General features: G+C 46.3%; 2 protein-coding genes across 3 annotated transcripts in view; both read right to left on the bottom strand.

Annotated features, from left to right (window-relative positions):
• MIA (MIA SH3 domain containing) overlaps nt 1–18,473 on the bottom strand; it is a 31,736-nt gene extending 13,263 nt beyond the window's left edge. Inside the window, exon 1 of the mRNA XM_066581227.1 lies at nt 18,421–18,473. The gene's annotated coding sequence lies outside the window, so the exon portion shown is untranslated. The remainder of the gene's footprint in view (nt 1–18,420) is intronic.
• Nucleotides 18,474–18,556: 83 nt separating this feature from the next.
• SNRPA (small nuclear ribonucleoprotein polypeptide A) lies at nt 18,557–27,250 on the bottom strand. 2 transcript variants are annotated; one of them, XM_066581224.1, is made up of 7 exons: nt 27,165–27,250; nt 23,660–23,743; nt 22,399–22,571; nt 21,960–22,133; nt 21,693–21,872; nt 19,837–19,925; nt 18,557–18,964 (listed from the first exon to the last, which is right to left on the bottom strand). In XM_066581224.1, exons 2-7 carry the CDS (start codon nt 23,730–23,732, stop codon nt 18,805–18,807), a joined length of 849 nt encoding a protein of 282 aa, XP_066437321.1. In that variant the 5' UTR covers nt 23,733–23,743; nt 27,165–27,250; the 3' UTR covers nt 18,557–18,804. The 2 variants fall into 2 exon arrangements, with proteins under 2 accessions (XP_066437321.1, XP_066437320.1); XM_066581223.1 differs by having other exon boundaries at nt 27,117–27,222.
• Nucleotides 27,251–27,265: the final 15 nt, after the last annotated feature.

Genomic DNA, 27,265 nt, shown 5'->3' with positions numbered 1-27,265 from the left:
GGCACCAGTCTGTCCCCAGATAATGTAAAGCGCCTGCTATGCAAATTAGTAAACAATCAACCAAAGGTAACTTTTAGGCGAATGTTGGAGCCAGCCAGGGCAATGTCCACTAGTCCTTAAAGTGGGAAGATAACTAAGCAGAAGCCTTTAAGGTCAGAACACACACCAGTGGCCTAGTACCTTCATATAATTTAACCCCTTGACAACTCAGTAACATATGTAAGTCATGTAGTCAGCAGGGGGCTTGTATAAAATTAGAAGATAATGACTGCTGTCTTTCTAATCTGATACAAGATAATGGTTTGTCTTTTCCAATGTGAACAAGTTCATGGATGTCTGTTTGCATCATCACGCTATTCCTCTCTCTTCCGGCCATCATTTTCTGCTGACTTAGCTTTCTTTAACAGATTGTTTCCATCTCTTTATATCTTTTATGCTGATGCTGAAAAAAAACATAAAAAAAAGAAACAAACCTCCGCTTTATCCTGATGATCGTGCAAAATTGTCCCCATGACTCAGCCCCCTCCTACACCAGGCATTATGGAAGTAATGATGGAGATGGATTGTGCTTTTCTCATGAGACATCACTAATATAAAACACATCTAGTCCGTCTTGCTGCACATTATTCCCCAAACCGACCACCAAGATAGTCTATACAAGTACACTTTCTTAGTATTACCTAACAAATTACATATTAGGGATGGAGAAGGAGTGGAAAGCAGCCATTTAAAGGTAACCATTTACCAAAAGGAGGCCCCCTTAAATTACAGACACATGAGGCTATCTTCAGTTGCCAATGCAGACCTGGCATCAAATCTTGGACAAAATTTCTGCCCACATGCCACTGTCTTAGTCTACATTCAAACTCTCACAATGTGGCCACGTTATAGAGCCCAAATAACTGTGAGGTCTGCAACAATTTGTTGAGGTTACCTACACATGGACAATCCCGATATCACGCTCCCCAACGTGCGTTTTCACGCCTATGCGAGGCGGTTTTCTGGTAAAACCTCCTCCCATCACTTCAGTAAAGTTGCAATCCTCTGGTGCGGCTTTCAGGTATGTTAGAGTATCGGCAAGTGTTTCCCATTGTTTTAAGTAAGAAACCTCACACACTGTCCAATGTTTTACTGTCCCATTGAAAATAGGCGATGCGTACTGAGGAGCGGAAAGATAAGACATGTAGATTTGTGAGTCTTGCAATGCACTAATCTCACACGAGGTTCTCGACTAAGTGAAACGCGACAAAGAGACATTTTGTGGGCTTTGAAATTAGGAGCATGCTCCATTTTTTCCTCCAAAGAAATTTACATCAAGAAAAAAAACACTGACTTTTTTTTATCCATGAGCAGCTGCAAGCTGAATACAATCTAATCAGCGCTCCCATGGAGAACACAGCACTATGGACAGCAGACACAGCATGCGGTCTGTGTTATCTTCTCTCCGACTGACCGATGGATTTTATGCTCACCTAAAAAATCATTGTTCAGCCGAAGAGTAAAGATGGGAGAATTCACACACAATGATTATCGCTCAAACGATGGCTTTTGAGTGATATTTGTTGCACATAAATGGGCCTTAAGTTACAAAGAGCAGTCGCAAACAATAGGCAGGGCAGAAGGCTTATTTAGTTTATGCAGAATGATCGCCAATGTCCATTAGCAGTTTATTACCTTCATTTGCATGTAAAAGAGCCTCCAGCAGGTGTTTGCAAATCCCAGCATGTGGTCTAGACTTTAGGTGCATTTAGATACAAAGATGTTCACTCAAAAGATGGCTTTTTCAGTGATCATTTTTGCATAAACTACTACCTGGTAGACTGCTTTTGAGCAATTATTGTGTCTAAATGGGCCTTTTGCACATAAGTGCGTTTTCTTCGAATGCTGCAGGCTGTCAGTTGCTCCCACAGAGAACACAGCGTGTGGTCACCATCATCTTTCTTCAGCTGAAAGATGAAGTTTATGCTCCCCTAAAAATCATCTTTCAGCCATAGTTTGAACAAATTTTGAGCGATAATCATCATTATAATCGTGGTGTGTAAATTGGGCTTTAGTCAGGGAGGTGGAAGTTACGGATATCCTATTGAAGATAGAAAGGCTCCTGCTGCAGCCCGTTGTCGCATATCTTTATGCAAGAGTGCAGGTGAGCATACTAGCTAATCTGTGGCAGCACAGACCGATTTCTTGGTTTGACATCCTCCTTGCATCTAGTCAATGAGTTGTTTTCATCTAAAGAATCCCCGTACACTGGATGTTTCACCCTCAGTCACCCCTGCACAAGAAAATCCAAGGCAGCAGGCAGTGAAATCCCAGGCCATCTAATACTGATGATCAGAGCTTGTTGTTGTCATTCGGATCGCTGGATTGTCCCATCTAATGTGGATTCACAGTGAGCCTGATCAATGGAAAGTGTCATGTGATTTTATGCTGCACTCCGGGGTCTCCGGTCTTACTTCCATCCAAGGAAGCTCCAATCACAAGAAGGGCTATTGTCTCTAGTAAAAGGGTCATTTAGGGTATAGATCCCTATAATGCTGCAGGTTTGGGCAGGACACATCGGTAATACTGGGGCAAAAATGTGCTCATGCGAAAGAGACCTCACAGAGATCATTATCAGAAAGCATAACTACTAAGATGTGTCAAGAAAAAGTTACTGCAGTGAGTGGATTTCACTATGTAATGTACAACACAAGCGATAGATATCAGGGTATATTCACAGATTTATAGAACTTTTTGCATCTGCCCCATTCTTCTGGTTGGGAATTGCAGAAATAAAAAATGTATGTACTGCAGCAACAACCCACTCAAATACCTGGAATAGATTTTCAGTTGCAGAAGTTCTGCCATGTAAAGGGTAGTTTGACACAGGCGATCACAATATCGCTGCAAGAAAAATAGCATCTCACGCAATGATGGTCAGCACTGATTTGTCGCAAAAACATTGCTGCCACTTACAATTTTCTCACAAGACAGACAATAGGACTTTTTAGTGTTAAAAACGCATCGACTTAAAAAAAAAAAAAAAAGGGAGTGAATTTCTTCCTGACAGCAGACATGGAGGTTGCACCTTGACCTTGTAGGGACAGGAAGCAAGAGACTTCAAAAGGCTCCTCCTGCCTCCCATTCACCAGTGTCTTCTAAATTACTTACATGGACATGTCGTGGTTAACCAAGGAAGATTTTTAGTGCTCCGAGACAAAAATAACGTGGTTAGTTCCATTTGAACATAAACAATAAGAGGGTAGCTTACTCGGATTTAAACAAAGGAAATATGCACAAATTTACAAATTATAAATAGCTGAGGTCACGGGTTTTCGGGACTGGCGTAACGTCGCGATGACTCTGGAGGACAGACCTTGTCTTACTAGCGTCTGTTCCTCAATATCCAGACCGCGAGGTTCAGTCTCTCTAAGTTGGGGCTCAGAACTGGGCCCTGCGCTAGAAGATCCTTCCTGGATGGAAGGCGGATTGGCTCCGTGATGGCGAGTTTTAGGAGTACCGGAAACCATGCCCTTTTTTCCCCAGTGTGGAGCGATTCGGATCAGCGTGATGTTGCTCTGCTGGACCTTCTGAAGAACTCTCGGGATCAGGGGTATGGGGGGAAAGGCATATGCCAGACTGAAATCCAAACTCTGGGAATAGGCATCTAAGCCCTCGTCCCTGTCCCTCGGATCTAGGGAACAGTAGGCGGGGCATTTTGAGTTTTTGCTGCTCGCGAACAGGTCCACCTGTGGACTGCCCCAGGTTTCTGTAATAAGACGAAACTCCTCTTGATTCAGGGACCATTCCCCGGGGTCCAGGCGTCTTCGACTGAGGAAGTCGGCTGTCTGGTTCTGGGACCCTTTGAGATGGACCACTGTCAGGGATTGTACCCTGGTCTCGGCCCATCGGAAGATCCGGGCTGTTAGTTTCAGCAGGTGAAAGTTTCTGGTGCCCCCTGGTGGCGAATAAGTGAAACGGCGGTCACATTATCAGAGAAGATTTTTACCTGTCTCTTCTTTAGGATATCCTGAGTTCTGTGAAGCGCTTCCCAGATGGCCCTAAGTTCTCTGAAATTCGATGTCTGGGCACGCAGTGTCGACCCCCACTCGCCCTGGAGCAGGCGCTGCCCCACTTGTGCTCCCCAGCCAGACTGGCTTGCATCGGTTACTACAGAGATGAAGGGCTCTGCCACCCATGGGGACTCAGTTTCTAGGATGTCGGTTGACCGCCACCAGGGGAGGGACCTTAAAGGGGTTGTCTCGCGGTGAAAGCGATTTTTTTTTTTTTTTAAATGGACCCCTGCATTATGCCCTGTGAAAAAGAACCATGTGTTAGTTTTTAAAAAACACATTGCACTTACCTGCATCAGCGTTCTGCAGCTTCATTTCTTCTTTTAAAGATGGCGCCGCTGGTCTTCTCCCACGGTGCACCGCGGGTCTTCCCATGGTGCACCGTGGAGTTTCTTCTTCTGTCTTCCGCGTTCCACTGCCGATACAGCCACCTCATTGGCTAATCGGCACCACGTGACAGAGGCGGAGCTTCGACGACGACGCGCAGACCAGCTCTCCGGCGCGCGCGGCTCCATTCACCAGGCAGAAGACCGCACAGCGCAAGCGCGTCTAAAAACGCCAGAAGACAGCGAAATTAGACGGAGCCATGGAGACGGGGACGCTAGCAAGGGAGCAGATAAGTGAATAACTTCTGTATGGCTCATATTTAATGCACGATGTATATTACAAAGTGCATTAATATGGCCATACAGAAGTGTATAACCCCAATTGCTGCCGCGAGACAACCCCTTTAAGACAGATGACATGGGCATTCTCCTATCCAGAGAGATGGGTGTCCCATCCCAGTTACCCAGGATGGCTCTCTGTAGCGTTCTAGAGTGTGCCTGGGCCCAAGGGATAATGCCAATACAGGAGGTCATGAGGCCCAGGAGCCTCATTGCGTCCCTGATTGCTATTTGCTTCTTCTGGCCGCCCTCCTGTGCTGCCAGTCTAAGACTTTCCTGTCTGGGTGGAGGCAAAGACAAGGTCTGCGACACTGAGTCTATCTGCACCCCCAGGAAGGTTTTCCGTGTCTCGGGGAGAAGACTAGACTTGGGGAAGTTAACTATCCACCCCAATCTCTGAAACAGAGAGATGACTCTGCTAGTATTGTCTCTGAGGATCTTGGATGAGGAGGCAATCACCAGGAAGTCGTCCAGGATGATATTTATACCTGCTACATGGAGATGCGCCACCATTTCTGCCACTATTTTAGAGAATATTCTGGGTGCCGTAGAAATGCCAAAGGGTAGGCACTGGAATTGAAAATGGCGTACCCGGCTCCCTATTCTGATGGCGAACCTCAGGTATTTGTGGTGCTCTGGCAGGACTGGGACGTGGTAGTATGCGTCCTTTAGATCGACGGTACTCAAAGTCCCCCCTTTCGATCAGAGTTACCGCTGACCTGACGGTTTCCATTTTAAACCTTTTGTAGGTAATAAATTTATTCAGGCCCTTCAGATTAAGAATCATCCGGAAACTGCCGTTTGGCTTTCTTATCAGAAATAGAGGCGAGTAGAATCCCTGGCCTTGCTCTACTGTGGGGACCCGAACTACCACCCCCATTTGCAGCAGCTTAGAGATGTCCTGCAAGGCAGGGGATTGTGTGGGGGTGACTCTGAAGAAATTGGGGGGCTGGGTGAAGAATTCTATTCTGTACCCCTGGGCTATGAGCTGCAGGACCCACGGGTTATCTGTAATCTCCTGCCATTCTTGGGAAAAGTTCAATAGTCTGCCCCCCACCTGGTACTCTTCTATAGGGGTAGGGGTTGTATTTATCTTACCCCTGCCTCCTTTGGGGTAGGACCAGTGCCCCGTCTTTCCTTTGCCTCGGTATGGCTTGAAGGATGACTGACGTTTGTGGGGAATTCCCGTTCTTGCTTGGTCCGGGAAACTGTGGGTCTTGTCGGTAGCTCTTTTTAGGATCTCCTCCAAATCCGCGCCAAAAATGTGCTGGCCATGAAAGGGGATGTTACACAATCTTCCTTTGGAGGCCGTATCTGCCTTCCACGTTTTCAGCCAGACTGCCCGTCTGGCCATGTTGGACAATGCGGTGTTTCTGGCCGCCAGCCTCATGGATTCGGCAGATGCGTCTGCCAGGAAGCCTGTTGCCGATCTTAGTAAAGGCATGCATTCCAGTAACGCATCTCTGGGGGCCTTCTGTTTATTCTGGTCGTCGAGTTCCCCTAACCAGAGGAACATTGACCTCGCCACAGAAGTTGCTGCAATATTGGACTCCAGCTTATAGGCTGTTGTTTGCCAGGCCCGTTTCATCAAGGCGTCGACCCTGTTGTCCATCGGGTCTTTAAGATGCGAGGAGTCCTCAAATGGCAGGGCTGTCTTTTTGGCCATTCTGGCCACTTGTGCGCCCACCCTGGGGACCTCCTCGTAGACGCTCACATCTTCCTCCGCAAAGCGGAGTCTCTCTTTATACTCGCGAGACAAGTAGAGATGTTTGTCCGCGGAAGCCCATTCATGCATGATTACTTTTTTCAGGGTATCATTAACTGGAAACACGATGCGGTTCCTTGGCCTGAGTCCGCCGAACATGTCGTCCTGTACGGATCTTGGCTCGAACACATCCTCTACCTTCATTGTATCCCTGACGGCTTTGATCAGGTCATCCAGGTCCCCAGATGAGAAAGATACGGATTACTTACCGGTAGTCCCATTTCCAGGAGTCATCACGACGGCCCCATTTACATATGGAGGTTGCCCTCTGACCCAGGTAGGGACAGGAAGAGTTTAAAAGCACCTCCCTTTCCACCCATGCTTCAGTGACTTACAAATTATTACGGTGGACAATGTTTACTAAACCAAATTTTACCTTCATTCGGTCATATTTACATTGAAAGAACATTAATTATTCTATAAGGGAGGGAACTATGGGCCGTCGTGATGACTCCTGGAAATGGGACTATAGGGAAGTAATCCGTATCTTTCCAGGTCGTCATCCCGACGGCCCCATTTACATATGGAGTATACCAAATTATACGTGGCTTTAGGGCGGGACCACTGCCTGAAGGACTTTTCGTCCGTAGCCCAGGTCTTTGTCCGACTGGACGTTAACCCTAAAATCTATATATATAAAATTGAATGTATGTCTGTCTGCGTGTCTGTTTGTCCTTTATGCGCTACTACACCATTCATCCGATCGCCATGAAACTTTGGGAAGTTGTTAAGTACACTCCTGGGAAGATTATAGGCATAGTACAAATATCCTACGATAAATGGCGCGCGAGCGTCGTCGAAAGTTACGCCCCCCCCCCACGTAGATCGAATAAGTAAGCCACCTGCTATTGTGATGTCATCACTGATGTCATCACTGATGTCATCAACATCGGACGCCCTTGAACATGCCCCAACATGTTCTATAAAGCTGCATTGTGATGTCATTAAGGCTCTATTATGACACGTACAGCTTGGAACCACTAGAGCACGCCAGCCAATTACCATTGGAGTTGGAAGGGGGTAAACAAGTACTAGGATATCTTCCTAAGAAGCCACAGCAGCCGGATAAATTGTATGTTCCACCCAACGGCTATTTTATTCAGCCCGCAAGGGGGAAGCAGCGGCCTACAAAATCTAATTCGATAGATAGATAGATAGATAGATAGATAGATAGATAGATAGATAGATAGATAGATAGATAGATAGATAGATAGATAGATAGATAGATAGATAGATAGATAGATAGATAGATAGATAGATAGATAGATAGATAGATAGATAGATAGATAGATAGATAGATAGATAGATAGATAGATAGATAGATAGATAGATAGATAGATAGATAGATAGATAGATAGATAGATAGATAGATAGATAGATAGATAGATAGATAGATAGATAGATAGATAGATAGATAGATAGATAGATAGATAGATAGATAGATAGATAGATAGATAGATAGATAGATAGATAGATAGATAGATAGATAGATAGATAGATAGATAGATAGATAGATAGATAGATAGATAGATAGATAGATAGATAGATAGATAGATAGATAGATAGATAGATAGATAGATAGATAGATAGATAGATAGATAGATAGATAGATAGATAGATAGATAGATAGATAGATAGATAGATAGATAGATAGATAGATAGATAGATAGATAGATAGATAGATAGATAGATAGATAGATAGATAGATAGATAGATAGATAGATAGATAGATAGATAGATAGATAGATAGATAGATAGATAGATAGATAGATAGATAGATAGATAGATAGATAGATAGATAGATAGATAGATAGATAGATAGATAGATAGATAGATAGATAGATAGATAGATAGATAGATAGATAGATAGATAGATAGATAGATAGATAGATAGATAGATAGATAGATAGATAGATAGATAGACTGTATGCAATAACCCAGATAGATAGATAGATAGATAGACTGTATGCAATGACACGTACAGCTTGAAACCATAAATACTAGATCACGCCAGCCATTTACAGTCAGTCTCCATTGGAGTTGGAAGTGGGCAAACATGTACTAGGCCAGTGATGGCGAACCTTTTAGGGACCGAGTGCCCAAACTACAAATGTATCGCAAAGTGCCAACACGTCAGGGGGTGGGGCTTATCACAACGTATGATTTTACCCCCGTCGTTCTAAAAAGGACAAGGCTGTTTCAGAATAGACCGGGTGCCGATTCTGACTGCTTTTTGGACGCGGAAATACTGCAGAATGTCCTCAGCGGAGATTTCTGTGGAAAATTCTGCAGCATTTCCGCATCTAAAAAGCAGTCAAAATCTGCACCCGGTCTATTCTGAAAGAGCCCTGCCCATTTCTGCCACATGTACACATACCCCAGCGGTAATAGTGACACCTTCACCCCAGCGATAATAGTGACATCCCACAGCAGTAATAATAGTGACACTCCCCCCATTAGTAATAAGAGTGACATACCCCAGCAGTCCCCCAGCAGTAATAATGCCCGCTCCCCCCCCCCCCCCCCCAGCGGTTCCCCCAGCAGTCACAATGCCACCCCCAGCTGTCCGCCAGCAATAATAATGCCCCCCTCCCCCCAAGCGGTTCCCCCAGCAGTCATAATGGCTCCCCCCCAGCGGTTCTCCTGGCAGTCATCATGCCCCCCTTCCCCCACAGAGATTTTCTTGGCAGTCACCATGCCCCCCCTCCCCCCAACGATTCTCCCAGCAGTCATGCCTCCGCTCCCCCCCAGCGATTCTCCCAGCAGTCAGAATGTCTCCCATCCCCCCCCCCAGCAATTCTCCCAGCAGTAAGAATGTCTCCCATCCCCCCCAGCGATTCTCCCAGCAGTCAGAATGTCTCCCCCTCCCCCCCCAGCAATTCTCCCAGCAGTAAGAATGTCTTCCCCCCCCCCCAGCGATTCTCACACAACGGCTATTTTATTCAGCCTGGAAGGGGGAAGCAGCGGCCTACAAAACCTCAGTGGTCGCTGCTGCCGTCATCTAGATATAAAAAAAACGAATGTATGTATGTATGTCTGTCTTCGCAGCAACGCGCGACGGGTACGCTAGTGTCTAATAAACGTATGTTGCTAGACTAGGTGGCTGCTTTGCAATTTGCTCGGCAGACGCCTGGCCTTTTTCTGCCCAAGAGGAGGAGAGAGAGCGTGTGGAGTGGGCTCAAATTGTTTCCCCGGGGGATCGAAGCCCCTGGCTTTATATGCCTCTTGGATGTCAGTCTTGATCCACCTCGCAATGGTGCCCTTAGATGCCGTCTTTCCTTTTTCCGGCCCGAAATTGGAAAAAGAGGTTATTTTTGCGAAAAGAGCAGGTAGCCTCTAAATACACTAGAACGGCTCTCCTAACATCTAGGCTATGAAAATCTCGTTCTTTTCCATTGCGGGGATTTTGACAGAAGGAGGGCAGAGTGATTGTCTGCTCCCTATGAATTTTTGGCACTACCTTCGGTGGGAAGGCTGGGTCCGGTTTAAAGGTAATTCTGTCATCTTGTATTATCATGTATGGTTCAATACAGTATAACACTTGTATTTCCCCTATTCTCCGAGCCGAAGTTATAGCGACTAAAAGGGTAACTTTTAGCGTGAGTAGTCTCAGGGAGAGTTGGGAGAGGGGTTCAAAGGGGGGGGTTGGCAAGACTATTTAGGACTAAGTTTAGGTCTTAGGTAGGGAAGGTTTCTCTAATAAAGGGTCGAAGTCTTTCTGCCCCTTTGAGAAACCTACGCACCCCACGGTGTTCTGCTAAGGGGAAGTCCAAGTAGGATCCTAGTGCTGCTGTATGAACCTTAAGGGTTCTTGGGCTAAGGCCTTCTTCTAGGCCTGCCTGTAAAATTCCCAGATTGCGGCTATGTCAATCCCTGGGATTTCCCCTGGATCTATTTTGCAGAAGTCTGTGACCTTCCTCCGTATCCTATCATAGATGGCTGTCGTGATAGGTTTACAGCTTTTTGTCGGGCTATTATGGGAGAGTCCCTTCCCACGCAATATCATGCTTTCAGCATCCATGCTGTTAGATTCAATTTTCCGACCCCCGGGTATGTTAGCGGGCCCTGGAGTAGGAGATCATCCACTACTGGTAGTAGAGGTGGACCCCGAATAGTCAAGGCTTTTAGTAGGGGATACCAGGGCCTTTTGTCCCACATAGGGGCAACCAGTATGACTGACACCTGGCTGGTCTGGATTTTCCTGAGGATTTGAGGGATCAGTGGGAAAAGGGGGAAAGGCGTATGCTAGGTCCATGTCCCAGCTTTGGGACAGGGCATCTATCCCGGGCGGGTTGGCTCTTGGATTCAGAGAGTAAAAGTCCCGGCATTTTGAATTTTCCCTCGAGGCGAACAGGTCTATCTGCGGTTCTCCCCATCGGCAACTTAGTTGGTCGAAGACTCGCTGGTTCAGCCCCCATTCTCCTGGAAGGATGCTCTTGTCTGCTCAGGAAGTTGGCAACAATGCTTGTGGACCCTTTTAGATGGATTGCTGAGAGAAAAAAGACAGCACGTTGGACTCCGCCTAGCGGAGTATTTTTATCGCCAGTTGTTGCAGGTGTGGGTGTCGCGTTCCCCCTTGGTGGCGAACAAACGACAGAGCTGTCCTTTTATCAGTCAGAATTTTGATATGCCTTCCTCTTACAGGGGTTTCTGCTGCCTGAAGGGCCTCCTAGATTGCCCTTAATTCTCTGTAACTTGATGAGTGCTTAGCTACTTTGGAGTCCTAGATTCTCTGTAGATTTAGGTCGGCTACTTGCGCTCCCCATCCTGTTTTGCTAGCATTTGTTGTGATGGGTATAGTAGGTTCTTGCGACCAGGAGGTACCTTTGCTTAGGTTCCTCTGTGAGGTCCACCAGCGTAGGGACTTTTTGATTTGGACGGACAGGCTCACCTCCTTATCCAGGGAGGTCTGCCGTCTGTCCCACCTGGCAAGAATGAACCCTTGTAGTTGTCGAGTATGGGCTTGTGCCCATGGTACTATCTGTATGCAGGCTGTTTAGGATGCCGAGCACATTCATTGTTTCTCTGATAGAAACCGTCGTAGCCTGACAGAGGGAGGTTACTCTTTGGATGAGGTCTTCCTCCTAGATGATGGAAGCCGAGATTCCTGGATGTGGGAGTCTAATAATACACCCAGGTATACCTTCTGTGTACCATGGCTCAGTTTGGTCCTCTGATCATTGACTATCCACCCTAAGCTGTTTAGGGTAGACAAGACCATAGATAAGGACTATACGTATAGACCTCTGTCCTCGACACAGACAAGAAGTCATCCAGATATGGGAATATACGGATTTGGTTCCGTCTGAAATAGGCTACCATCTCTATTATCTTTGTGAACACCCGAGTAGCAGTGGAGATTCCGAATGGAAGGGCCATACACTAATAATGTTGGATCCTGTCACCCTCCCGCCGAGCGAATCTCAAGTACTTGTGATGGACTGCAGTTATTGGGACGTGACAGTATGCATCTTTGGGATGCATAGTGCACTTTACAGTATTCCGGTCTATTAGTGAGACGATAGACCTCACTGTTTCCATCTTAAAAAAAAAAAAATTTTTTTTATATGAAATAAATTTATTTAGGGCCTTAAGGTTAAAGATAGTCCTAATGGAACCGTTTGGTTTTTGATTAGAAATAAGGGAGAATAGAATCCCTCACCCCTTTCATAATCAGGGACTTGTGCAATGACCCCTAAGTCCTTGAGTTCGTGTACACTTTTTATGAGGTTCCCTTGTTCTTGTAGGGACCCAGGGGAGGTTATGAGGAATCTCCTAGGGGGTAGAGAGTGGAAGTCAATTCGGTACCCTGCTTCAATTATTCGGAGTACCCAGGGTTTAGATGTTATCCCCTGCCCCTGACTTAGATAGCGTGCTAATCTACCCCATTTGTTCAGGAGAGGGTTGAGCTTCCTTAACCCGACCTCCCTGGGGGTACGACCATCTTCCAGTCTTCCCTTTAACTTCGGGAGGTGGCTGGCGCCTCGGAAAGGATGGTTTCCTGTAAGGCTCTGTGTCGCTTGCTCTGTCGCTGACTTTCTCCAGGATCTTGTCCAGGACGGGCCCAACATGTATTCCCCTTAGAGGGGGGATGGCGCAGGGCTTTTTTTTTTATGTCACATCTGCGGCCCATGTCTTCAGCCATAATGTGCATCATATCTTACTGTCTCCGCTGATGCATCGGTCAGAAAGACGGTAGCCATTTTTAGGAGGGGAAGACAACCGGCTAACTCCTCTCTAGAGGCCCGATCTATGATAGAGGCTTCCAGCCTATTTATCCATAGGACCATCGATCTGGCCACAGAAGTCGAGGCTATGTTCTTATCCATTGCATCAGACAGTTGTGAGGTATCTTCAGGGGCCAAGAGGGTTTTCTTGGCCACCTTGATACCGCTATTCTTTTCTCAGGCTTCTGCCATTCATCGGCAATTACCCGTTGTAGGGTCTAGTTGACCGGGAACATGGTCTTTCTCCTTGACCGGAGGCCGCCGAGCGTTTCATCTTGGTTTTATGGAACGCTTCACGAATTTGCGTGTGCGTCTGTATCGTTCCAATTTTAGTATGTGTGCTGCCGAAGCGAGCACTGTCCTAGGCGGGTGATCCTCTTCTATCTGCATTGTCTACCTCACCGCCTTGATGAGGTGCGCAATGTCATTTGAGGAGAAATAATACTTTTTCTCATCCTCTAAAAGTACTGGCGGGTCCTCTAGCTCTCCTTCAGACAGGAGCTGCAGGGATTCCCGGAAATTGGGCTCGCCAATTCGGTTTGTCTTGGCCTTTTAGGGACCCGTGACGGACCTTGCTGAGCCTGGGGAAGGGACGCCATAGAGGCCTGCCCTGATCCTACAGCGGATGCCTCTGCTAGTATCTTTCCTGTGCATTCCTCGCATAGGCTTTTTTTTTCCTTTGGGGTCCGCCTTACTCTTTGGACTCTAACCCATACCACAATGGGGGAGAGGGGAGAGAAAAAGGGGAACATATATGCATCCAATCCAGTACAGCGTTAATTTGCATTCCGTTTTTTGGCATATAGCCTACTCACGGCTTGTAGGGTATCTGTTTCTCCCTCTCGTGCTGAGCTGTCGCGGGTAGACATGCTGTTTGGCACTTCTAGTCAGTCAGCAGGATATCTCCATGGAGTAGAGCCTGCTTTAGATAGGAGAAATTTTGAATTTGGCGCCATTTCCGGGTTCTCGCCGGTAGCCACGCCCCCTACATCGAGCGCGTGACGTCACCACGCCGGATGACGTCACCGCTATGCGAGCCGAGGATCCGGGAGGCCGCCGCTGCTGTTCCTCTGGCCGGAGCATGCGGACCGCGCGAGGGAGACCTGCGCTGCTGAGGCAACTTACTACTCAGTCGGCGCCGCAGGTCGGGGATGCAGGGACTCGTGAGTGTGCGGCCCCGACCTCTACCCCTCCAGGGGGAAATCGCACAGCGTGCGGTAAGTTTTCTTCTGGTAAGTTTTCTTTCTTCTCCTGCAGCTCTGGAGCTGCTCCTCTGTCCCACCGTAGGGACAGGAAGATACTGAAGCATGGGTGGAAAGGGAGGTGCTTTTAAACTCTTCCTGTCCCTACCTGGGTCAGAGGGCAACCTCCATATGTAAATGGGGCCGTCGGGATGACGACCTGGAAATAGTACTTTTTATTCTCATCCCTGGTGTCAAGGGGACGGTCCAAGAGTTCGCCAGCTGACAGGTCGACCAGGGATAGCTCAGAATCTGAGCTAGTCAGCGGTATGTGTCTCGCTCTTTTAGTGGTCCTTCTTTCCCGCTGGGCTGAGGGGAGACTGGAGATTGATGCCCGGACCTCCTCCCTGACTAGGGATCTAATATCATCCCTGAATGCGGCCTGTTCATCCGTAAGGATCTTGGAGGTACAGTCCTGGCATAGCGGTTTTTTATACGCCTCGTCTAGTTTTTTTAAGGCACAGGGCGCATTTCCTGTATTTTTTCTTAAGGTCTTTAAACCAGGTGGATTCCCTGTCCTGCGAAAGACACATGCATGCACATAAGGGAACCCCCCACACAATGCTAAATCCCTGAGCATAACATCCCTGCAGCAAGTCACACTTACGGTTTGCAGGGCTTCCATCTCCGATTCCTTTGTAGTCATACTTGCTAGAAAGCGTAGACAGGACCAGGCAGACAGCGTAATCCTTCTCTGAAGGTGTGCTGTCAGTGGAAGCTTGCCGGGGGGTCTCCATTTTTAAATCTCCCACTGTTCCAGGTCAGCTGACGGCGTCTGACGTCACCACTTCACATCATTAGCTCCGCCCCCCGACATTGCGCACGGCCGCGCCGGCATGCCTGGAGGAGAGGCATCTGAGCCTATGGCCCGCCGCTCTCCCCGGTTGAGAACGCTGCATGGAAGCCCGTGGAAGAAGCAGGAGGGGACTCTGGGATCTCTGGTCCACCACGCCGATGCATTTGCGGTGGTGATCTCCCGGGCAGTCAGACCTGTGGCCCGCCGTGCCCCCGGACAGCGCTGACTCTCCAGAGGGGAGAGGGGAAGCAGCCCTGTGGACCGTCAACCCCGCTGTCAGCCAGATTCCTACTGGAAGGAAGGTGAGGGGAAGCGGCCCTGTGGACCGTCAATCCCGGCTGTTATCCTGTGGCTCCCTGGAGGGAGCTCCTCTTGCATGTCCCTGTAGGGACAGGAAGCACTGGTGAATGGGGGGCAGGAGGAGCCTTTTGAAGTCTCTTGCTTCCTGTCCCTACAAGGTCAAGGTGCAACCTCCATGTCTGCCGTCAGGATGACGCCACGAAAAAATTAAATTAAACCGTGCAAGTTTCTTTCAGTATGATACGACAAAACAAAGGCTCAATAGGGAAACATGGGTGATAAAAAGAGCAAAGACGCAGAAAGATAGGACATGGATTTTCTCTTTTCAAGCAACATCACATTAGTGAGAACAGCGCAAATGTGAAGGAAGCCATTGAAATGCATGGGTTTCATGATTCTGCGTCTTCACACGCTCTCACATCAGAGCTCACTGTTGGGCAGCTTCAGACAAGTGTATGCGCAATTGCACACATTTTCAATGCAACATTTGTACAGTGAATCTGAAGATTGTGTGTATTAACCCCTTAGCGACCGGGCCATAGTGTTTTTACGTCCTGCAGCTGCAGGACGTGTATAGAGGGAGATAGCGCCGCTATCTCCCTCCATACAGCGCGGGCGTCAGCTGTTTATTACAGCTGACACCCGCGGGCAATAGCCGCGCTCGGCCGTTCGCGGCTATTAACCCTTTAAATGCCGCTGTCAATTCTGACAGCGGCATTTAAATCCCCCGAACTGCAGGAGCGATCAAAGCATCGCATGTTAAAATCCCCCAGGGGGACTTCAAAGTAAAGTAAAAAAAAAAAAAAAAAAAAAAAACCAATAAAGTTTTTTAAATTGTAAAAAAAAAAAAAAAAAGTTTAAATCACCCCCCTTTTGCCATATCTATTAAAAAATCTATATCCTAATAAAAATATGTATTTGATATCCCCGCATCCGTAAAAGTCCGATCTATCAAAGTAGTGCATTATTTTTTCTGCAGGTGAACGTCGTCTGAAAAAAAAAAAAAAAAAAAAAAAGAAATGCCAGAAATGCATTTTTTTAGTTACCCTGTCTCCCAGAAAAAAAATGCAATAAAAAGCGATCAAAAAGTCTTCCATATGTATTCCAAATTGATACTATCGGAAACTACAGGACATCCCGCAAAAAAAATGAGCCCTTGCTCAACTACGTCGGCGAAAAAAAAAAAAAAAAAAAAAAAAAAAGTTATCACGAGCACAAAAATGACTGCAGAAAATTGAAAAAATGTAATATCTTAAAAAAAAAAAAAAAAACACAAGTACTACAGCAAAAACAATACTATATAAGTTTGGTATCGTAGTAATTGTACTGACCCATAGAATAAAAATATCAGGTCGTTTTTGTTGGTTTGTGCGTCGTAGAAACAGGAAAAAGATGGTGGAATGTCGTTTTTTTTTCTTTTCTCTCCGCTAAGAATTTTAAAAAAGTTTTTCAGTACATTATATGGTACAATAAATAGTGCCATTGAAAAATACAACTCGTCCCGCAAAAAACAAGCCCTCATACAGCGACGTCGATGGATAAATAAAGGAGCTACGATTTTTTAAAAGTAAGTAGGAAAAAACAAAAATGGAAAAAAGCAAAAAAGCCTGGTCACTAAGGGGTTAAAACGTGATACTTTTTCGCGCACTAAGGGCCATGTTCATATGGACGCGGGACACCCCCCTCACCGGGATTTAAAAGGCTATTTAAAAATTGAATGAGGTCCAGAGGTGTTTGTTTAGGGAATTGTGTAGTGTATTTTATATTGCACACCTCTCACAGTTTTATGGGGACCCTTGTTGAGCACAAGAATAGAGCAAGTCCTATTTTTTTTTTTTTTTTTTTTAAACACGCAAAAAGAAAGGAGATGGATTCTACTCTCTGCTTATTGAGTGCAAATATGAATGTGTGAAGCCACCGTTATATGGCTAACTAGTTTATACAAAAAAAAAAAAAAAAAAGGCAAAACGTTATTCTGTATTTTTCAACAGACTATTTCCTTAGGTTTTATGCAATGCTTGGAAAGGAATCTAAACCCCACCCCTCCCCCCCTAAGGGGAAGGAAGGGACTATTCTGATATAAGCAATGAATCACTGAACCCATATCCAGCAAGTTGACATGAAAGTAGGATTATTCTCCTCCTCCAGGCGAGGTTGCAGTATGTGGAGGTGCTATAATACATTTATACTTGTGATCCTAGCAGAGCTGTGACCCGCCTCCTCCACAGACCTGGCTCGTCGTACACAACCATCTGAATGCACAAAGTGCCCACTGTACCTCTCCATCAATGGGAGACTTGTGCAGTCGGAGAATATCCTGATCTTGTGTGTCACATCTGACCTTACAGTCTGCTGGGTGGTAGGGCTTTTTATGTTAGGACCAAAGCAATTTAACACGGGCAATTCTAAACTGTATATATGTTGTAATTAACCTGTTAAAGGACCACCCAATGTGAATGTACAGCAGGTTGTTATGGGTAGCATATGGTGAGGGTTGGGGAGCTGAGCCAGCTCCATAGGTGCCAGCCGTTTAACAGCTAACACCCACCGGCAGTAGTCAGAACTATCTTAATCACTGCAGTTAACCGTTTAAATGCCGCTGGCAAAGTTGACAACACATCTAAGCAGCCAGCTGAGCTGGTCCCTTCAGTGCACCATCACCCTTCCCCTCTCACAATTGCTTGGTGCTGATGGGTTCACCTGGCAACCCATAGCCTAGGGAAGGATCCCAGGTATTGCAATCTATTAGACTCTGCCACAGAGCGAGCTTAAGAGCGGTATTACTTAGACTACAAGTTATCCCCCATCAGCTGCCGAGACTCCCACCAATCTCAACAGGTGTCCTGTGTCAGTCTTCCTCACTGCACCCCCGACAGTTAGGAGGAGACTGAATAAAATGCAAACACACTAATGCTCTATTCACTTTCAATGAGACCGTGGAGACAGGAGTGGCGAGAGCTCAGCTAGATACATCAGTCCCATTGAAACTAACGAGAGCACCGACTGCACATTCTTGGCCAGCACTCCATTCATTTGAATGTCACAGCAGGGAAAGTGACAGGCATGCAGCAAGTACGCAATGACATTGTAGTTTCTGTGCGTGGCAATCGTTGGCCATCTTGGCATGTATGCACACATAAGCGCCAAGATAAAACATGCTGTGACCTTTATTGCATGTGTATTTCGCACAATATGTGTAGGCTGCAACATAGAAGACTATGGCAGATTGGTACAGCATATTCCACACAAAACCCACGTGCAGAATACACTAACAATGCGTTTGTGTGCAGGAGCCCTAAGGAGTACATCAAGCTTATGTTGCCTTAATGTTTTATCTTTTAGTGTTTTGCATGTTTTATAATGCAGTAAAGTACCTTTTATATCAGGTGTTCAGATACGCAGTTTTCCATCCAGACTCCGATGTTACATATGGGGGACTTACCATGCAAGTACGTTTAGGTTTAACACGTCATTCTGCATTCCAATAGAATAATTTCAGGACAGAAGGCGTATAGAAAAACAAGAACTTTATTGACAAGCTCCAGGTACAATGTCTGGCAGTCAGACTCTGGGTGCAATGCTTTCGACAGATGCATAAAAAAAAAGTATCCGTGCCATACTCACCAACATAATACGCTGGATGAGAAGTCAACTAGAATTTAAAAAAAGGCTAATCCGTATTGCTACGACCCAACTAAAACCAGTCAGTTTTACCAGATCAGACTGAAGCTTGCGTTCCACCTATACCCAGTGCACTATTACTTCTTTGCAAATGAGATCTTCATGGAGTTGCTCTGGGTAATCTTGAATCCTTGTAGAGACTCTCGGGCAGCACCAGCCTGCACTTCATTGTCAAATTCCACAAATGCTATATCGTGGCGTCCAGGGACCAGACGGACTTCTTTGAAGCCAGGGAACCTAAGAGAAAACATTTGAGTTAGTATACAAAAGGAACGAGTGCTGCAGAAATCAAGTAAGGACAACTCCAAGAAGCATCAGGACTCCAAGGACCAGGTCAGAGACAAACAAGAGTGTCTTCAGGAATCCAACTACTAGAACAAAGTCTAAAGCTGGTCATAGAATTAAAGCCTTTTTTTTGGGGGGGGGGGGGGGGGAAACACAATCAGTTTTTCTCTTCTACACAACCTCCATATGTTTTTTGCGTATCTACTGATTTGAATGGGTGACTGTCAGACTTTAAGCAGTAATTTGTTTTTCCCTTTATATTGGGACAAAATAAAAAAAGTTGCTAAAATAATAGAACGATCAGCCAAGCAATCGTCCATTAACCAGAGGATAATCTCAGCAGGAAACATAAGCATAGTAATATTCACTTGTCCCCTCTCGTCTTCACTTCTAGGTGCATATTCTGATGGTCATGTGACCACTGCAGCTAATCAGCTCTGCTGCAGGGATCACATGACTGTTACAATATGCGCCTAGAAGACCAGCGGGGAACTGGCCATCAAAATAGCAGCTAGTGGAGCATTACATTTATGTTATTAGTGATTTTACCAATATGGCAAGTGATCAGAGGTTTTAGCAGTTCATGACATGCACTTATAGTTTTCAACATGGTCAGCCAAACGTTTTCCCAACAGGACAGATCAGGTCTTTGGCAGACTATGGTTGTCCATTGAGGACAGTCGTTCCAATCATCTTTTGAAGCGATGGATACCCAAAGTGGGCAAAATTGGCCATTTCAAGCGATGATTATCTTCTGTATGGCCACCTTTATTGTACAATGTGACAATTCTCTGTAACTCCAGGAGATAGTAAGAGGTACTCACTGGTTGAACAACATTGATAGCATCAGCTCATTCGTTTCTTCAGGAAGGTTGGTCAGGAACAAGATATGGTTTGGTGGATTTTCAGATATCTGAGGAACAAGATATAATGTAATTGTTAGAATGTAATAGCAAAAAATATGATACAGAGGGTCACAAAAAAGAGACCATACAGGGAAGACATTTAAAAAAGGGGAATGCATTTCCTTAAGACTGTCACCATAAAAAAAAAATAAAAACAGTTATGGAAAATGTTTCACCATTTTCTGATTGCAGATTTTGTTTTCCGGCTGTATGTACATGACTATGGGGTGCAGCCAGCTTGCCTGACCTGCAGAGATGTGCTTTACAGCAGCCTCATAGGCCATTCACACAATGGACAGAAGCGGACCCATTAACTTCTGTAGAAAACCGCCTCTGTATCAAGATCACTTTGCAGGAACATTGAGAAGGAGCTGTGACCATCACCTATTGTGAAAGGTGGATCCGGTGTCATCTGTATATAGATGCCAGTTTATATTGCAATCCTGCCTGCAAGTATAATGAGATGATTGCTGAAAGGTTCTCCAAGAGGAAAAGGTCAGACTATTAGGCTCTGCAGTCAGTGAGAAAACTGCAGGATATATGGACTAAATTTATTTATTGTTTTAGATTGCAAAAAGTTAAAAAAAAATATAAATAAAATTCTTTAAAATAATTTAAGATGAAAGCTTGATTTATACAATAAAGGGAATGCGTCATCAGAAAATGACCTAAAGAGGTTGTCTCTTGAAGGAATGCAGTATTTAAGCCCCATCAATGAATTACTACACCACTGCAGGGAAAATGCACAGGTCTGGCAGTGCCAGAGAGGCTTTCCATTCTGGCTCAGAGAGTGGTCCTAGAGGGGATTTCCTACCATAGTAAAGGCCCATTTACACTGGATGAGTGTCAAGCAAATGATGCCTGACATTTGTCCACGTGTCTACTCGCTCCCATGGGGTTACACAGGAGCGAGTATCACTGGCTGGCTCGCTCACAGAGTGGCCAGCAGGGAGTCGTGGCGGCTGGAGGAGAGTTCTGTCCCCACAGTCCCCCTCCAATTACTGTAAGCAGCGGCCATTCAGCACTGAACAGCTGCTGTTTACACTGAATGATCGTTCAGGATTTTAAGCTGCCTAAACGATAAACGTTCAGTGTAAACAGCTGTTTAAATAGGCCTGATCTGCCATTACTTAGCGTCCTTTTACATGGAACAATTATCGTTTCAAAAAAAGAAAGACGTTTCGTTAGATTGTGCGGACCTAAACAATTGTTCAGTGTAAACACGGCCAACAACTAATAATTCACTTCTTGTTCATTTTATGCAGACATAAAAATCATTGTTTAGTTAGTCTGCAAGTAGTTGTAGGTAAAAAAAACGATTGTTCAGTTATTCCCATTCACTGGCAGAGTCCCCTGAAGGGCCAACAATAAAATGAACAAAAGAAAGATGAAGTTAAACGATTATCTGTGTGCGCTGACTGCATTTTAAAGTAAATGACTCATTTACCCATTCCTCCCTCCGTGTACAAGGACCCTGACCCTTACTAATCTTTAGAATCATGCAACACAAGTGATGCTCTTCACTTGAATGGGGCTCTGTTGCAATGACCAGCACATTGGGTGGCCAGAAGCACTGCCAAGAGGGAGAAGAGCCAAAAGGGACCTTTGCTTCCTTGTTCAATTGCAACATTACAGCATGTCCTAGCACTATGCCAGGCTAGTGTTTTTTGGGATTACACCTGTAGTAGTAAGTCACAATATAGGTAGCACAAAATCTAATTACAACATGTACAGAATGAATTAAAACAGCAAAATACAAGTCTTAGTCTATTTACCTGTTGCATAGGTGCCATTTGTCCTGGCATCATCTGTCCATGAGGCATGCCACCAGGAGGCATTTGTCCTGGAGCAATTCCTGGTGGTGGCATCATGCCAGGATGGTGCATGTATGGTGACTGTCCAGCCATATGCATCATCCGAGGTGCTTGGTTCATTCCAGGGATGTTTTGCATTCCCTAAACAAAACAAAAAAAAAAATCATAAAAAAGAAAAATCCAGGATAGAGAAGCTACAATCAAAGATATCAATAACAGACAACGTACTGGAATCTGCCCTGGTAAACCTGGAACCACAGGACCACCTGGAACAGCTTTCTTGGCAACTGCAGCATCTTGTCCCTTGACTTTCCTCTTCTCCTGCCGCTTTCGGTCTCTCTCTACGAAGGTACCTTTCATTTTAGCTATGATGTCCGAGTCAGACTTTGCATATTGTATCCTCTGAAAGAAAAGACAAACACGGATTTACTTGAATTTCTCAAAGAACGTTACAGCATTTCGGTAGAATAATGCTTTATTCAGTCAGGTGTATTTTAGGTCTGCGCCTTTAACGAACAGCACACAGACTCATTACAGGCTATACAACTATCTGGATGAGGCCTTATACAGGGGAACGACATCTAAGCTGCCATAACAGAAATGGCCTGTGAGCAAACATGGCAGCGGGGAGAGGAATACAAGTTCCTTAATAAGATGTAATACTAACCATCGGCTTATCATAGAAGGGGAAACCTTGCATTGACCTCAGGGCATTTGTTGCACTGCTAACTTCCTTAAAGATGACAAATGCCTGTCCTCTCATCTTCAGACTGCGAGACACCAAGATGTCAAGGATCTGCCCAAACTGGGAGAAAATGGCATACAGAGATTTCTTCAGCTCTGCAGGAAAGATGATAAAACACAGTAATGTCAGACTGAGCAGCAGGTTTAACGAAACTTGTAGGCCAGAAATCAAATCTTGTGCCCTCTGCCTGTACTCTGGTCCCAGCCAGCAGCTGTCATGAGCCACCTGGGAACTTATAGGCTGGGTTCACACAGGGTGGATTCCCGTCGGAAATCTCGCGGTTTGGCCGCAGCAAAAAACGCGAGATTTCCGCAGGGAGAACTGCCGCAGAAAAAGCCATGGCGGCTTTAAAGCGGCCCGGCCGCTCGCTTTTTCGCTGCGGCCGGCGCTCCCATAGAGGAGAGCGCGGCCGCAGCGGAATGAAAAAAAGAATGGACGTTGTATATTCTGAAACCGCGGCTGCGGCCGCCACGGTTCCAGCCTGACTTACCGCAGCGGATTGGCCGTCCCGTGTGGACGAGATTTCTGAGAAATCTCGTCCACATGGCTGGCTAATCCCGAGATTAGCAGCCGTGGGCAGATTTGTCGCGGCAAATCCGCCCTGTGTGAACCCAGCCATACAGTAAGTGACTCACTATATACTGGAGCAGGCAGTATTGTGTTTCTAAGGGTCTTCAATGCAGGGCGGTCTAAAGCAAACAATGTGCGACTTCAATCTGTGCCTTAGGGTCCATTTAAATTAAAAAATAAATAAAATTTCATCATTTGAATGAGCAAATTAAGTCAGAGTTCACCTGTGCAGCCCGTTTATACAGGCGGATACAACATTGGCTCGTTCAAACAAGAAATCGTTCAGGTGTTCACATTTGTTGTAAGTGAATAAGAAGGACTGAACGACGGCTGTTTAAACTGAATGATAAGTGAATGAGCCAACGTTGGATAAAACGGACGAACGCAAAGTGAACGATTATCGTTAGTGGGTTTTTTTCTTACCATCGCCTGGTAAAATGCCAGATGACAGAATGGAAACCAAGTGGACCCCATTACAGTCAAAGATGTCTCTTTGGCACTGATCGGTTCTCTCAAAAACATATCTATTTGGCCAGAGGGCTCACCTTTTCTGCTCCCATAACAGAATTTCCTAGTGCAGGTAGGAAGGTAATCTCAGCATTTAGATACTCACCATCTTTCTTTATCTTCTCATTGAGGTTGTTGATGTAGATAGTGTTGTTGGGTCGGATCTCCTGGATGGACATTTCACAAGAGGCTTAACAAAAAAAAAAAAAAAAAAAGACAGTCAAATAAAATATAATATATCTCAGCACGTTATAAGAATTTCCCATGCGAATCCTGCTGGTGGTTGCAAAAGGGTGATTTTTTACCCCAAGGCCAGCTTCACGCAGACCAATTCTTACAGTGGAATCTGTGGTCAGCATCTGCATAGAGGATCCCCAGCAAGTAGCATGCTTTGAAGAGGTATGAAAAAAAAACAACAAAACACACTTTCTCACTCACAGAAAGGTAGGGGGGGGACAAAAAAAAAAAAAAAAAAAATCACAGCATGCTCTATTTTTCTGTAGACTCCGTGCGGACAGCGTCCATTGAAGTCAATGGGGGCCGTCCTACCCGCAGCCCATCTGCAATTGCACATAACCAAGGTGAGCCTCTAGGTCAACCCACAGTACAGAAAGGGCAAGTAAGTGGGGTCACAGCTGCACTGCGCTGTGGGAACCCGCATGCGGAATCCAGCTCTGCCATGTGCAGTCGGCCTTTGATTTGTTTGTTTTTTCGTTGGAATTGTACAGATAACGGTCACATTGAAGATAAAAATAAATCTGAAATGAAGGGCATTTTAACAGGGGTAGACGGTTAAATCCCGATAAGTCATGAATATTGGTCCCCTGGAAAATCCCTTCAAGATTCTGTAACCTCTTCTTATTTCAAGCTAGTGCACATGGAGGATTTCAGTACATATATCCAAACGAGTGATGTAGCCCTGCGCCGGGGGCTCAGTCTACAGTGGGAGGAGGCAGGAGGAGAGGGTGGAGCTGCTCATGAGAACGGCAGCACGGTTAGGCTAGTTTCACTCGGGCAAGTGCAATATATTGGGCTGTGAAATTCAGCTGATATCGCTCTCCCAAGGTGCGATTTCCCTGCGGATGTGGGCTGCTTTTGTATCAAGACTGTCTTGACTTCACTTTGGGGAGCTTTTCCCGTTGTTTTCAATAGGAAACCACGCATTGCACTTGTGTGCCCCTTGTGCCGACCACACTGAAAACAAGGGGTGATGCGAGGGCACTGCCCAAAGATGGGACATGCTGCAGTTTTTCCCGGTGCAATGCAGGGAAAAGAAAACTGCTCGCATGTATGACCCCCAATTCATAAGATATGCATCTCACAACTCACAAATATCACCGGCCTTAATGCAGGCTTTTGAGGTTCATCTTGAAGTTTTCAAGAAGGTATGAATGAGGGAGAAAGGTGGTGTGTGGGGGGGGGGGGGGGGGGTGTTAAATCATTTGGGGGGTAGTAAGTGCCAGAACATGGTGCTGCATGAAAGAAATTCTGGAGACAACTAAGTAGCAGACTAGAAGAGTAGCACAAGGGGGGTCTTGTGAGGATTGGTAGCAGGGATTATAGAGGTGTACGGGGTGGGGGGGTGTAATCAGGATATTAGGGCAGAGATGTATGGAGGGGCAGGTTGTATATGGGAGATATTGGGTTGGGTGGATGGTCTTTTAGGTCATTTATACTTTTCTGACCTGTATTTTCTGCACAGTGGGCAAGGGTCTGACAGAACTAACAGGGGGGGGGGGGGGGGGGGGCCGATATGATCCCCGACCTGCGCCGCCTCCATTCACTCAGCGATGATCACTGCTGTGTAAAAGCCCAAGGAGGACTACGGCTGGGGCGAACTGTCGGGTATCAGCCCCAGGTAGAAGGGCTCTCAGGGTCTGCTTACCCACAGCAGTAAATCTGGGGGAAGAAGCGAATATTACCGCTACCTTACAACAGCGCCAGTTTACACACCCAGATAGCAGTACGTTTTTCCTCATTTCGCCTGTACAGTTATTGGTCCATCGGGGGAGTTACGGCCCTTTTACACGGGGCGACTTGTTGGGCAACAGATTGTAACAGCGCAGGAACCGTTGATAATCCCTAGCTGATCACAGGCAGAGCGGCCGGGGAGCGGTCCAGCCGCCATCCATAGTAAGCGGGGCGTCGCTCATTAGTGTATGACTGCCTGTTATACAGAAACTGGATGAGAAGCAAATGACTTCTCGTTAGTCGCTCAGTTGCTGCAGCGTTATAAGTGTTCGGATTCTCACTGGATCCCAACAGTCATTCCGTGTAAAAGCAGCTGGAAGGGGTTTTCCAGTGAAATATTATTGATGACCCATCATCAGGATAGCTCAACAGTGCATCAGCCAGGGTCCACCCCCTGGGACCCCCACCGATCAGCGACTGATGACCTATCCGGATGATGGGTCAATCATATTTCACTGGAAAACCCCTTTAATAACCCCCCCCCCCCCCCCCCCCCCTGCAGACAACTGATCACTTTAAAACAAAAAAAAAAAAAAAGACTGAATGATTTTTACCACTGAGCTAAATAAGCCAAATAAACAGAATCATTGCTGAGCGCAATTATTACTCGTGGACAGGGGGGCTGCGCTCTCCAGAGCAACACTATGGAAAGCGTGCATTGCGCTCCCCGCAGCCGGATTATCGTTGCGGGGAACGCAATTCAAAAATGCCCGTGGAAAGCAGCCTTAGTCCATGTAAAAGGATCCTTGGGGCTCCTTCCCACGGACGGATTTCTGCCGCGTTGCCCGCAGCCATTAGGATCTATTGAACCTATCAACTCAATGCTCACAGTGAGGAATTCCACACCGTGAAATCACCCACGGCATGCTTTATTTGCCGCGGGTGTACGCGCGGACGGCTTCCATTGCAGTCAATGGAAGCCCGTCCGTCACACTATCTTCCGCTGTAGCACAGCGAAAGATAGCGTGAAACCGCTTCCCCGCCAGCAAGTATTGGGGTCTCTGGGGGAGCGCCGTGACGGGCTCCGCCACGGAATTCCAGGCCGGAGCCAGTCACGGCCGTGTGCCGCCGGCCTTAGATAGGAACCAACAGAGGGGAGCGCTGCAGGAGTCACATATTTAGGAGGTGGCAGTAGCCAATACAAAATACTTGCCATGATGCCTGCAGAGTTGTGAATGCAGCTCTGAAGCACAAGGCAATTTGTAACACAAGGTTACTAGAAAGAGAATATAATATATTACACACACACACACACACACACACACACACACACACACACACACACACACACACACTTAAGTTGCCAAATACTGCATCATTCTGACTCCCATTCCGGGTAAAAGACTCAAGTGGGAGTCAAAATAACGACTAAAAGGTTATTTTCTCGGTCCAGTGCCGGTCTGTATACTGGCGGGAAGGGTGTGCGGATCCCGGCTACTTGCGGTATCTGAGGGACCCATCTGGGCGGCCATATACTCATTCATGAGCGCCACAAAACTCTAGAGACGACAGGGGCGAACATGGCTGAGACCGGAGCCCTCCCCTGTGCAAGCGCTGCTCGCCTCACCCGCCAAACCGGCGGCCAACCTTACCTGTATGCACCCGCGCTCAGAAGAGTCACGCTACCAACTACTACTAACCCGCTCCTAGGCCGCAGACCAGGCCTCACTGCTATAGCAACCAGCGCCGCGTAGCCACGCCCCCGCTGTGAGCTTCTGACTGGTTAGCACATTACGCTTCC

This window comes from Eleutherodactylus coqui, chromosome 10, assembly GCF_035609145.1.
Source record: "Eleutherodactylus coqui strain aEleCoq1 chromosome 10, aEleCoq1.hap1, whole genome shotgun sequence".
NCBI classification, from domain to species: domain Eukaryota; kingdom Metazoa; phylum Chordata; class Amphibia; order Anura; family Eleutherodactylidae; genus Eleutherodactylus; species Eleutherodactylus coqui.
Note: the sequence above shows the minus strand (reverse complement) of the source record. Positions and strands in the feature narration are given on the sequence as shown.